This window comes from Leptodactylus fuscus, chromosome 5 (assembly GCF_031893055.1).
Source record: "Leptodactylus fuscus isolate aLepFus1 chromosome 5, aLepFus1.hap2, whole genome shotgun sequence".
NCBI lineage: Eukaryota > Metazoa > Chordata > Amphibia > Anura > Leptodactylidae > Leptodactylus > Leptodactylus fuscus.
Genome location: NC_134269.1, coordinates 77,366,810 through 77,380,125, shown reverse-complemented (window position 1 = coordinate 77,380,125; position 13,316 = coordinate 77,366,810). Strand labels below are relative to the sequence as shown.

Here is a 13,316-nt window from a genome sequence, read left to right as displayed (position 1 = left end):
TGATGGAAATGGGTAAAACTGCCCCCATTATATGGGTCCCTCTAGAAAAACCTACGACCACCCCCAATCCCATAAAATCTAGACCCTAATTTTCTCCACAGTCACTTCCACATGGGGTTGTCTCCTGCTTGGTGCCCTATTGCCCTGATGCCCACCTATTTCCAGGGCACAATGAATACCTCATTAACCCTTTGCAGCCACAATTGCCAGGTAGGTGACCACAGAGAATTCTTCCATATTGTAGTCCATAAATATACCTGCCCCATACTGCCACTATATGTCACACACCTGCAGCGTCCGCTGAACCGTCCTATACTGCAGTATTAGTTATTATAGAGGTAGTGTGGCTTTATGGGTCACCTGTATATTCTCCACAAGGCCCTCACAGACATTACATAAGTGTAGGGGGCACAGCCAGGGGGCCAGGCCGGCTCCACAGCCGCAGGGCTCGGTGCCTGTCCCTTTAAGCAGGTGACTGTACAGTCATCCCTGCCGGGCCCGCCACACCCGCTCAGGTGCCGGGACAGGGAGGCGCGCTCACGGCTGCAGGTTAGCGGGGTCGTGCACGCGCACTGGGCAGACCCTCCGGTCCTCGGCACCATCTGGGCTCCGGACGGCGGTGAAGGCTGACGGACGGCCCCCTCCCGGCGGTCACCATGGCGCTGGCGGAGCTCTACACACAGGTAACGTCCCCGTTGTTTGCAGCTTGTCACAACTTTCTTCCAGCCGGTGACTGGAGCCATGAAGGAAAGTTTCCTTGAAGGGGCAGTGGCCTGTGTGAAGTGTCTGCTCCCAGGCTGCTGGAGGTCCTGCTGTCACTGCAGGTTGTCACCAGCCTCGGAGCAGCTTGTACAGCAGGTCACTGCACACACTGATCTATTCCTCATCCATGATTGCATTCTGGACATTCACTGTACAGCGCCACAGAAGATGTCAGCACCATATGAGTGATAGAAGAAATAAATGTTTGCACCAGTGATATGGACCAGCAGGTGTGATATATAGAGACATGTGACCATCTGTAAAAGTCATATCCAGCAGCGACATATGAATACCCCTCTGGCACCCATTAGATGCCAAAGAAAGATGCTTAGAACCATATTGATGGCATGAACTGGTATTACAGACACCAGCTGGAGGCAGCGGCCGTGGGAAAAGTTGTCGTATTGTATTTCTTCTGTCATTTTGGGGTAAAATTACTGGCAAAGCATGCAAAATCGATCATGCCAGATACTGTAACTGATGTTCACCCCAGTAATGGGGGCCTGACCAGGTCACAGGTGAGTTTATGGCTGCGTGCTAGCTGGTGTATCAACATTACCCCATAGACATAAATGGATTTAACCACAGCCCCTGTAACTGAGCCGAGAAAGAAGTAGAACGTATTAAATATTAGACCATGTTCATAGATCCCACAATAGGCTCAAGTCTATGAGGGATCCTTGGAAAGAGATTATCCTCTATCCTCAAAAAAACGTACTGTTACGCAGGTGAGTACACGGCTGTGTCATGTGATGATTGATTCCTTATTTCTCATTTTAAGTGGCCATAAACATGACAATGTCCGTGTGTGGGCCATTTCCCGGACTGACCATGGCTGTGTGTGTGGCTCATTGTTAAATGGCACTGAGCTCCCGAGCAGCCCAATGACTACCTTAATAAACTGATAGCTTTATAGACGTTCAGTACAGTAGCGATTGGCCTGTTTGGGAGCTCACTGCAAGTTCTATGCACACGGCCCTGGTCTATTCGGGAAATACGGCCCATACACAGACTGTGTAGGAACAAGGTCATATGGATGGTCACTAAAGCTCTATTCACATTACCAAAGGTCATATTTCTATGACAGTTTTGCATACATGAAACAGATCCCTCATAGTTTGGAGGGACTGTCAAAAAAATTGAGGCATGCTTCCCCTGCAGTCCCAGTCGCATTCCAGAAATGTTGGCATCATTTCCTGGGGTGTCATAGTGGACTTGGTGACCCTCCTGAGTCGAATTTGGGTTTCCCCCTAAACGAGTATTTATTCCCCATAGACTATAATGGGGTTCAATGTTTGATCGAACAGTCGAGTATTGAGCGGCTACTCGAATTGACCTTCAAACATTTCACTGTTTGCTCATCTCTAATAAATAGATTTTAATGGAGCCATGTGATGGCCATTATCTTTGGCTGTGTGAATAGAGCTTTAGTGAAAGAGGGATCCATGAAAACGCGTCCCCCGACAGGTCCAACATGGCTGTGAGAAATAGCCCTATTTCATGGTTATTTGGTCCATTGGTTATGTGAATTGAGCTTTAGGCTTTGTGTACACTGCACTTCTGCTTTCTATCATTGGTATATGTTGAGTGGGTTTCCCAACATACTTTGCCCATTGACTCCCAAAACATACAAACTGGGATATAGGTTTTATGGGACCGCCTACTCTATCAGAAAGCATAGCAAGATAGTCTTTTGACCTTTGTCAGTGAATGGAGCCCTGTGGATGTGCTTAACTATATACACCAGGAGCAGGCGAGATGCTTTCGGCTGACATATCATATGTACATGGGCAGATTAATGGTTATTCAGCTTTTCAAAATGGATGCCTATTGCCTTATCCATTAAATAGGACATCAATTTCAACAGAGGTCTGACTGTCGGGACCGCTGAAGGTCAACTGTTACCCCAAGCTGGCACAATCTGCTGCGCTCACTCGCTTGTGCTTTTAACAGCGGTGGCTGTCCCATAGATATGAATGGGATATCCAATGCTATTACACATATGACAAGTGAGAAATGCAGCTCGCACTGACGTGGGGAAACAGTTGATTTGTTGGCCCTCATAGATAGGACATCAGTTGTGCCCCTTTAAGTCTGGATGATACTAGTATGTCTTCACTACAGTTGATCTTACACCATGTGCTGCTACACAATGACTTCAATACATTCAGTCAGCTGTTTGGCAAACAGCAGAAACAAATAGTTATATATTGTGTTTGAAGGATTTCCTACTCGCCCATTCAAGGAAGAGGTTGACCTCATATGCACATGACCATATCCGTAATCAGTGTGCTAGCAGTGATTTTTGCCAGCTATCAAAATGACCCTTTTTTTTTTTTATGGCACACTGTGTATTATTATGGGTTAACATCACCTTTAGGCTAAGGCCCCACTTAGCGACACACAGCTAAGAATACTGCGGAAAAAAAACAGAATCTCATTCATTTTGCTGCTATTGTAAAACGGAGCGTTTTTATGTTTTGCGTTTCCGCAGCAGGTAAAAACACTGCGTTTCCGTAACATAGGACCCTAGCCTTAATGTTGGCTAGTATGTTTGGATATTTTTTTTGAGGATTATTTTAATATATTAATTCCTTCTGGTCAAAGCTCTCTATATAACCACAGCCATGATGTCCTTCTATGTATTATACAACCTTTTTGCATCAGATTTCAAAACAAACATTGTGCTAACAATGCACAAAACTAACCTGAAATAGTTTTTTGTGTACTTCTTATCCTTGTGTCCAGTAGAGCAAGAAGCTTGTTAATGCATTATTCATGTCACCAGCACAGTCTCTGACTAGATCATTAGTGTAGGTCAGCAACAGCCCTAATACACCCCCACCTATTTCGCCTGTGCCCACCATCATACCAGCTGTTTTACCAATGAGAAATGCCAATTGTATTCCCTCTGCCCCACAGCGTGGACATTTCAATAAGGATCAACTATGTACAAGTAATGGTAGCAGTGCACTTATACAGACTGCTAGGTGGTTTGCATGGCCTGTGTTTTTTGCTGCAATATTTTGTCAAATTTCATGTCGGCAGGCCATGATTGATCAGCACTTTCTGTGAAGCCATGCCCTATTGTGATAAAGTCACACCCCTTTTTTCAGACAAGTCAAAAAAGTATGTGAACAGCCCTTAAGGCTAAGGGTAGGACCGTTGTTAGAGGGGGGGCAAACTGGGCAAATGCCCAGGGCCCCCGTCTCCTAAGGGGCCCTGAGATCTGCAGCACCAGACGTTTGGTCTGGTGACCCGGCTCGGGGCAGCCTGAGTAAGTGTATTGGTGTGCTATGCACGCTGATACTATGAACATCTATGCCAGCACAGATGGGACAGGGCGCGATGACGTCACTACATCGCACCCCGTGTGCAGGTCCTGTTCTAGAACCAGCAGGGAGAGACCTCGGCCTCAGGACTCAGCGGGGGAGTGTGGATAGGTGAGTAAAGGGTTTTATTATTTTATGAGCGATAAAAGGGTGCTATTTATAAGGGGAAACTATTAATAAGGCCTGTGGGGGGAATATTATTAATGAGGCTGGGCAAACTATTATTTATAAAGGGGGCTATTTATAATAAGGAACTATTGCTTATAAGGGGAAAATTACTGATAAAGGGGGAGTCTTATTTATAAGAAGGAACTTTTATTAGTAAGGGGGATTGATTTATAAGGGGGCACTATAAATCATAAGGTGATACAAAGGTTTTCATCTGTACTGGGTGTGGGTTTTGATACTGATGATCTATCCACAGGAGAGGACCTCAGTATGGGATCTGTTGGGGTCGGATTGTTCTAGCAGCCTCCGGGTGCTTATAGCTGGACAGGGTGCAGCACCGTTACTATTACACTGCTGTTCCTATTGCTTGAATAGGAGTGATGCGTCTTTCTGTCCACAAACAGCGTCTGGTACCCAGCAGCCGCTAATACAGCTGATCTGTATGGGGGTTCAGATGTTGAGCCCTGACAGATTACATACCGACACACCGATGAGCCGTCCTGTGGATAGATTATTAGTATAAAAAATAGGCCGGAAAAACCTTTTTACTTGATCTGATGCTTGTTAGGATAGAAGTCTGTGCAGTGCATGAATACCTCATGGAGGCCATTAGCATGTGGAGGTGGTGTGCTACCGCGGCCTAGTATAGAGGTATTAGTGGCCTATACATGATGTGTATTGTCTGGTTATTGTCTGTATAGTGCTAATAATTCTCCCCAGTATAGCATACACACATAGTGGTGCACACATGGTGGTTTCACAACTATATATGTGTTTACATTTTTTTCCCCTAATCTTTTAAGAATATATCATTGCCGCTAGAAGTGCAGCCCTGACGTCTGAAATGACTAAATGCAACAGTGTTGTTGCTATGTCAGGATTTGGGCCCCCACTTTTAATTTTGCCCAGGGCCCCATTTTGTCTAAAACTGGCCCTGGCTAAGGGCACACAGGACAGGTCTTCTATGGGATATGGTCTTCCATAGCGGACAAGGGCGTGGCAAAATGCAGTCAAAATCAGCTTTTACCTATGACTCCTGTGGCTGGCCCATCATTTAAACTTTGCAAAGTAATAAACTCAAAAACGTGAAAACAAGTGATAACATGTATGTGTTTAGTTCTCTTAGGGTGCATGCACACTACGTAACGCCGGGCGTGTATGAGAGCCGTACACGCCGGCATTACGGCAGACTGACGAACACTTCCTATTCACTTCAATGGGAGCGCTCGTAACAGCGGCGTTTACGAGCGCTCCCATTGAAGTGAATGGGAAGTGTTCGGCAGCCCTGCTGTAACGCCGGCGTGTACGGCTCTCATACACGCCCGGCGTTACGTAGTGTGCATGCACCCTTAGTCTGGAAATATACTACCTGTCTAAACACTTAAAATAATAGTCTTTATTAAATAATTGTTAAACTTCGAGCTGTGTACTAAACCACCCACATGCATCTTGTGCGATGACTAAACAGGCTAAATTGAGAAATTCATATAGTTAAACTAATTTCTAATATCCCTTGTTTTGGCACTGTCACTAAATAGCTTCTCCTGAAGGACATGCCATTTTGGAACAAAGAGGTTCCCTGAATATATATTCAAACAGGGTATTGGATTTTTAACCAGTGCCTCAAGTCACCAGTCACACAGCATAGTTATACTAGGAGTCTGTGATACATGTAACTTGTCTGATTACTTGACTCCTAATAATAGCATCAGTGATACTACATAGTTACATAGTAGATGAGGTTGGATGAAGACATCAGTCCATGAAGTCCATCCTATAACTCTACAGTAACCTACAGTGTTGATCCAGAGAAAGGCAAAAAAACAACAACCCATGAGGCTTATGCCAATTGCTCTATTTCAGGTGGGGGGAAAATTCCTTCCCGACTCCAATCTGGCAGTCAGTATAAAAACCCTGGATCGACGTGTCCTTAACAGAATCTAGAACCCATCACACGTAATATTGTGCGAGAAAGGCATCCAGGCCCTCTCTGAACTTGTTTAATGTATCCACCATCACCACTTCCTGGGGCAGAGAGTTCCATAGCTTCGCTGTTCTTACTGGCTTCGTACAGCGAAACGTGCGTCGGGGCGCTTTTTCATGTGGTGAGACCAATGCTATATTTCTAAGGACAGAATGGTGGTGTTTCATTATGATATTGCAACTTTGTATGGCTTTATGTATCCACTTGACTGTATTATTATGAGTTCACTCTCTTTTTGTACACATTATATCACTGGGGTTCTTTTAGCTACACTTGTTAGCATATAGATATATTTATACCACCACCTGTGTTCTTGTATCATATTAATGTTTCTATTTCTCCATATGTGATGCATTAAGGCAACATTGGCCCCTTTCTTTGTTTGTTTCTTTTACTATTTGCCAATTTTGTCATGTCATTTTATTGATATCTTTAATAAATTTATACCATTTTATAATTGGTGATTCTGTCTTCTGACAATGTGCTTTCTTGTTAATGTTGAATATACCATACATATACATTTGTAGCCTGTTAGCATTTGTGTATTTTTTCGCTGTTCTTACTGTGAAGAATCCCCTTCTATGTTGCTGGTGAAACCTTCTCTCCTCCAGACGTAGAGGATGTCCTCTTGTCACTGTCACTGGCCTAGGAGTAAAAATATCCTTAGAAAGTTCTTTGTATTGTCCCTTCATGTATTTGTATTAGATCTCCCCTTATTAGATCTCCCCGTAGACGTCTTTTCTCTAAACTGAATAACCCCAAGTTTGTTAATCTATTGTTGTACTCAAGTCCTCCCATTCCCCTAATCATTTTGGTTGCCCGTCTTTGCACTTTTTCTAGTTTGATTATGTTTTTCTTGTATACTGGAGCCCAAAATCGCGCACAATATTCTAAGTGTGCCCGTACCAGTGATTTGTATAGAGGCATAACTATGTCCTTGTCAGGAGAATCTAGACCTCTTTTGATGCATCCCATAATCTTATTTGCCTAGCACTTGTCACTGATGGCAAATTTACTGTCCAAAATCCCCAAATCTTTTATTTGCCAGTCTTACCCAGTAATTAACTGTTCAGTACATAATCATACATGTTATTTCTTCAACCACAGTGCATAACCTTACATTTGTCTACATCAAACTTCATTTGCTAAAGTCCAGCCATGTCTCACTTATCCCCACGTTGTCATATTAACGCTTGAAAATGGCAGGTTTGTATATGCCAGGGGTCTCAATCTCAGTCTACCCGGGGGCCGCTGGAGGTAGAGTCTGGGTGAGGCTGGGCCGCATCAGGTTTTCCCCAAAAAATTTTTTTCCTAAAAGTCGCTATATTCTGACAGCCGCAACTGTTTTATACTTCCGTGTACAGGGATGCATAGGGAGTCTTTTTTTTGCGGGGCGGAGTGTACCTTTTAGTTATACCATTTTGAGGAATTGCTATTGCAAAACAGTGAAAAAATGGCAGTTTGGCACTTTTGACTTTTTTTTCTCACTACGATGTTTACCGTACAGGAAAAATATTTTTATACATTTGCAGAGCAGCCTGCAAAAGAAAATCACTGCAGACCGGCCAGGGAACCTTTACAAGGCTCCCGGCTGTCATGCCAACGTGATGTCGACCCTGGAGCATGCTCCAGGCGCCGGCAATCACCAGCAAAATGGCCTAGGCGCCTCAGGGGTTAATGCCTCTGATCGGTGCGGGCACCAACCGGAGGCATTAGCGCTGGGTGTCTACTGTGACAGTAGACACACAGTAGACACCCGGCAGCTATGGCAGCCGTCTGACTCCCGGGTGGCCACCATAGTTAAACACCTGGCCCCGCCGGGGGCCGCAAATAGAGATGAGCGAACACTGTTTGGATCAGCCGATCTGAACAGCACGCTCCCATAGAAATGAATGGAAGCACCTGGCTTAACCCCCCGCGTGCCAGCCGCTTCCATTCATTTCTATGGGAGCGTGCTGTGAGCGTTCTGTTTGGAATGGCTGTTCCAAACAGTGTTCGCTCATCTCTAGCCGCAAACTATCGTCCCGAGGGCCACAGTTGGCCCGTGGGTGGCTAGTTTGTGACCCCTGGTATATACGTATTGCTAGGGGAGAGGGATCACTGTTATAACAGCATATTTCTTAGCATCCATTCTCTCCCTTGGTCTATTCTTCACATGCCATCTTCAACTATGAAGATAATAGTGGCCTAAGTCATCATAGTGGCTTCCCTGTTAGGGATAGTGTTTACCAATATCTTTTCTATACACGTCTGATAAAGCCCTCCTGGCAATTTGAGAGGGGGATAAATGTATTAGGTGCAAGAATTTAACCAGATAGGTGCATTCACTTATCTAGATAGCAGCCTTTGAGTTGTACAGGGCAATGTACTGGAGACACATCAGGTTACTGACAGCATGTGTGTCTCTATGAGTAGATCTCTATCTTACATTATATATGTATATATAGGAGAGAGAGAGCAGGGGAGACAAGAGGAGGAAGATATTGAAGGGCGGATACAGATACAGTATTGATACTGCAGTTAACCCCTATCCTCCTACGCTCCTCCAAGTCGAGTGATCAGACAAGTCACTTATCACAGACTCCTAGTATAACTATGCTGTGTGACTGGTGACTTGAGGCACTGGTTAAAAATCCAATAACCTGTTTGAATATATATAGAGGTAACTTCCCTGTTCACAAATGACATGTCCTTCAGTGGAAGGTATATAGCGGTGGTGTCAAAACAAGGAATGTAACGTAATAATTGATGTACCGAGCAACTCCTCGCTGTCACTTCCTATGGTAATGGGAAGTTGTTGACAGCCTGGCTCATATATATATATTTTTTGGCTCTTTTATGTATCTTTTATGTATCAATAGGATAACGTGTGTGTACTGGTTATACACTTGAGAAAGGGGTACTCCCCGAAACGCTGTTCTGAATGCGTCGTGTGCAAGAATTTCCAATAAAGTGCATGTTAATTCAACGCCTCTGGAGTAGCGCCGTGTTCATCCATTGTGAGGAACACTCAACCCCCCCTCCCCCCCCCCCCCGACAGTACTCATCCATAGCTCTGTACTGTAAGATGGGGCATTCCTTACCACCTAGCCATGACGCTAAGCTTTGAGGAATGCTTCCCCTGACTGTACTCGTCAATAGACTAGTACTGGGGGGCGTTTTTCACAGCTCAGCACCATCGCTGGATGGTAAGGATCGCCCCCTCTAACAGTACAGAGCTATGGACGAATACTGGGGGGGCATTCTTCACAGTCCTGCTAGACTGTCAGGAACACCCTTCTGACAGTGGACAGAGATCAGTAATGGCACTGATATCTCTCGCTCCGGGGCACATAATGGGAAAGTTGACAGTGCGCTGTCGGCTTTCTAGCGGTATATAAAACCGCATGTGCCCGAGGACATGAAAGGTCCTCTTTAAGTAATAATAATAATTTTATTTATATAGCACCAACATATTCTGCAGCGCTGTACAATTTGTAGGATTCAAATACAGACAGATACATAACAAAGAACGTCATTTCACACAATGTGACTGAGGGCCCTGCTCGCAAGAGCTTACAATCTATGTCTGGTTGATTTTCATAGACCAGAAAAATACATGTCATGTAATTTAATGGAAGGGATTTACAGATTTGTTAAAAGAAAACACTTGTGTAAATAAAGCCATATTCCAGTGAAATCTACACAATGAAAGAATGGATCAAATCATTATTTGTATTAAAAGGTTATAATACCACTTCACTGTGATCTATTGAAGATGTAAATCATTGTCTTTTGAGATGATATTCAAATGTGTTAAAAAATATGATTTTTAAAATTATTGAAGTTTTTCTTGATCAAAATTGATCATTATGCAGTGCACAGTTATCAATGAAAATGATAGATGATGAAATCTCCATGGATCTGAACAGCGTACTGTCACTTTCTGGAATTGTCTGTATAGGTTTCTAGACTTTAACTAAACAGTAACACAAGCGGCGACTAATCATTGATATAAAGAGGATGTTACACTGAGGCCATAAAATAGCTGCAGGGATTATAATATTTAGTTAGCTAATAAAGTGAACAGGTGTTCACACGGCTGCAAAACATAAGGCATTGACCAGGATATGCCAAGCTCACACCGCTGCATGTTCCTACCACGGAGACGACTTAAGACACCAAATTAATGCTGCGTACTGATCTTCTACATCAGAACCATAAGGTAATATTATGTTTGATAAACCTAGAAATTGTCAGGGACATTCAGTTTATAATCTAGGATTTAGTTTGCTTATATATAAGACAGGGAGCGCCTTATGAATGCCCTAGAAGTGGATCAAGCTTCCTTTTTGAAAACATAAACCAATATTTTCATTATTCTTGGTCCTGCATTGTCACATGTTTCCCATTGCAAAAGTGTAGCATGAAATTCTTTGCAATAAATCTCTTTTAGACTAGTGCTGTGAACTGCTATGTGTTGGAATGCATGAGTTACCCTGTGTTCACATGAGTTTCAGCCATGTGGCCGCATGAATGTGGGTTATTTCCTAACATTCTGATCAGTGCCAGTGAGTTTGACACCAGTCAGCACTGCTACTTTTTGATTCTTTACTATATTGTAGCTATTTTAACTTATTCTAGGATATGATCATTGAGTATCCATAATTTAGATAGGATAGGGGTCATAGTGCTGGTACACAAGACCCTTTAGGCTAAGGCCCCACGTTGTGGAAATGCAGAGCCTTTGAAATGCAGCATCATGATCATTTCAGGTACGGAATTGCAAGCGTTTTCCCTATATATTTAATAGGGAAAGAAAAAATGCAGAGAGACACAGCAAACGTTCCCTGAAAAACGCTGCAGAAAAATGCAACAAATTTTGCTGCACTTTTTTTTTTTTGCAGTATTTTGCTATGCAGGGCCTTAGCCTTAAAAAGGTTTTTCTAATGGCATTTATTCTTTAGCCACAGTATAAAGCAGGAGGATTCGACTTCTTGGAGCCCAAGTGATCACAACAATGGGACCCACCAGAAACCCCATGTAAATAGATCAGTTGCGCACATGCTCAGTTGCTGCTTAATTTACTTCTATGAGACTGCTGGACATCCAGTGGATGGGACAGTGGCCAAGTATGTGCACTACTTCTCCATTGATGTCGCAGAGTTGTGCTCATGCTCTCTGGGTCAGACAATTACACTTATAGGATGTAATACATTTTCCCATTTTCACTTCACTCCATTCTGAAAACCATGAATTTTTCTTTTTTCTTTTCTTCACTGAAGTTTCATTGTGAAGTCTTGAACTTTGCTTTTTAGGGTGCATTTTTTGTATGATTTTTTTTTTTTTTTTTTTTTTTTTTTTTTTACATGACATTTAGAATTTAAAGGATTTTTCCATGGTCAGCCCATTGATGGCCTAGATAGGCAATTAGTTTCAGATGCTAGGGGCCTGACTTTTTGTACCCCCATGATATGCCCCTAATCTATATTATTATTAATGATAAATATTAATAATGAATATATTTATTGTGTTGTGTGTGTATCATTTTTTATGGGACTGCACCATCTGGTGCAAAATATTGTAAAGAACGGAAAAGTACAAATATTGTTGTCAAGGCTAAACACACACACAGGGGAGTTATGGCGCATAAAAACAAGAAGTAAGGGGTCAATATAGGATCTGGATAAAGACCTACAGTATATGGAGACAGTGCATACCTCCTAGTACATCTCTGTGAGAAGTGTGAGAAGTATATTTTCCTTTCCCTAAGGGAGGGTGTACCGTAATGTGTGTGATTGTGTAAACAGCGTAGTGTTGACTTGTGAGGCTGGGCTTTTGAAGAATTGATATTCGCATGAACTGTTCCATTTACCAATGGAGGAGTCTGGATCTCTAGGGATATTGACTAATAACTACAGACTGCGGGCAGGCACAATGTGTAATACTTCTGTGCACTTTATTCTATAAACTGAAAATTTTAATAAAGCATATAAAAATAAAAGTAGACCAACCAAAATGTAAAACAGAGGAAATAAAAACTACCCGTATATACTCGAGTATAATATAAGCTGAGGCCCCTAATTTTACCACAAAAAGCTGGGAAAACGTATTGACTCCAGTATAAGCCTAGGGGGAAAATGCAACAGCTACTAGAAAATTTCAAAAATTAAAATTGTCGGAGTTTTTGGGTGCAGTAGTTGCTGGGTGAAGGGGGGGGGGTGTTTTGGTTGTCTGTCTGCCCCTTCCCTGAGTTTGAGAACTGTTTTTTTCTTCCCCCACTTGGAATTCAGCATGGCTGACTATAGGGTATCTGCAGTGCTCCTACTGCAGATACCCTATATTCAGTAGACCGGGCACTTTCAGACACAGGGATACCTAATGTGTATGTGTTTCACAGTCATTTTCTACTTTTATATGTATTCTAGGGAAAGGAGGGATTTAGAACTTTAATTTACTTTATTTTTTTATTATATTTTTTTAAAGCTTCCTTTTTTTTTCACCATTTTATGGGAGATTCTATACATTACTCATAGAAACCCCTCCCTCCATAAAAAAAAAATATTTTTTTTTTACTTGACTTGAGTATAAGCCGAGGGGGGCTTTTCAGCACAAAAACTGTGCTGAAAAACTCGGCTTATACACAAGTATATATGGTAGTTCCACCGAAAGTTTCAAAAAAAAACATTCATGTTACATGTATGTAATTCTCATACAATGGGTGGGGGGAATCTATCAACCCATCTATGCCTGTTTTCTGGCGTAGATGGTTCATAAAGTGGTGCATTTTGGGCACACAGTCCTTCCTTGCGTGAAAGATGCGCCACATGCGTATGGGAATGGGGTAGAGAACAGGGATGCCTCATATTTATTATAACTCATGCCAGTTTTCTGGTGGGATTTATCCAGGAAATCTACGTTGTTCCTGATTGGTGTAGACTTCTATTCTGGAGTACAGCCATGTGTCTGCTTTATTATGAGTCAGGGTCCTCCTGATAATTCAGACAAAGTAATGTCAATCGCAGATTTCATGTAAACTGGCATACCGGTGTCTTATACATGTCCATGTCCAATACTGTACGTGTACGTCA

General features: G+C 42.7%; 1 protein-coding gene across 1 annotated transcript in view; it reads left to right on the top strand.

The window, feature by feature from the left end:
- Positions 1–628: 628 nt before the first annotated feature.
- MYO5C (myosin VC) overlaps positions 629–13,316 on the top strand; it is a 119,208-nt gene continuing 106,520 nt past the window's right edge. Inside the window, exon 1 of the mRNA XM_075273463.1 lies at positions 629–683. Within this exon, the coding sequence (XP_075129564.1) occupies positions 657–683 (27 nt within the window). The 5' untranslated portion in view covers positions 629–656. The remainder of the gene's footprint in view (positions 684–13,316) is intronic.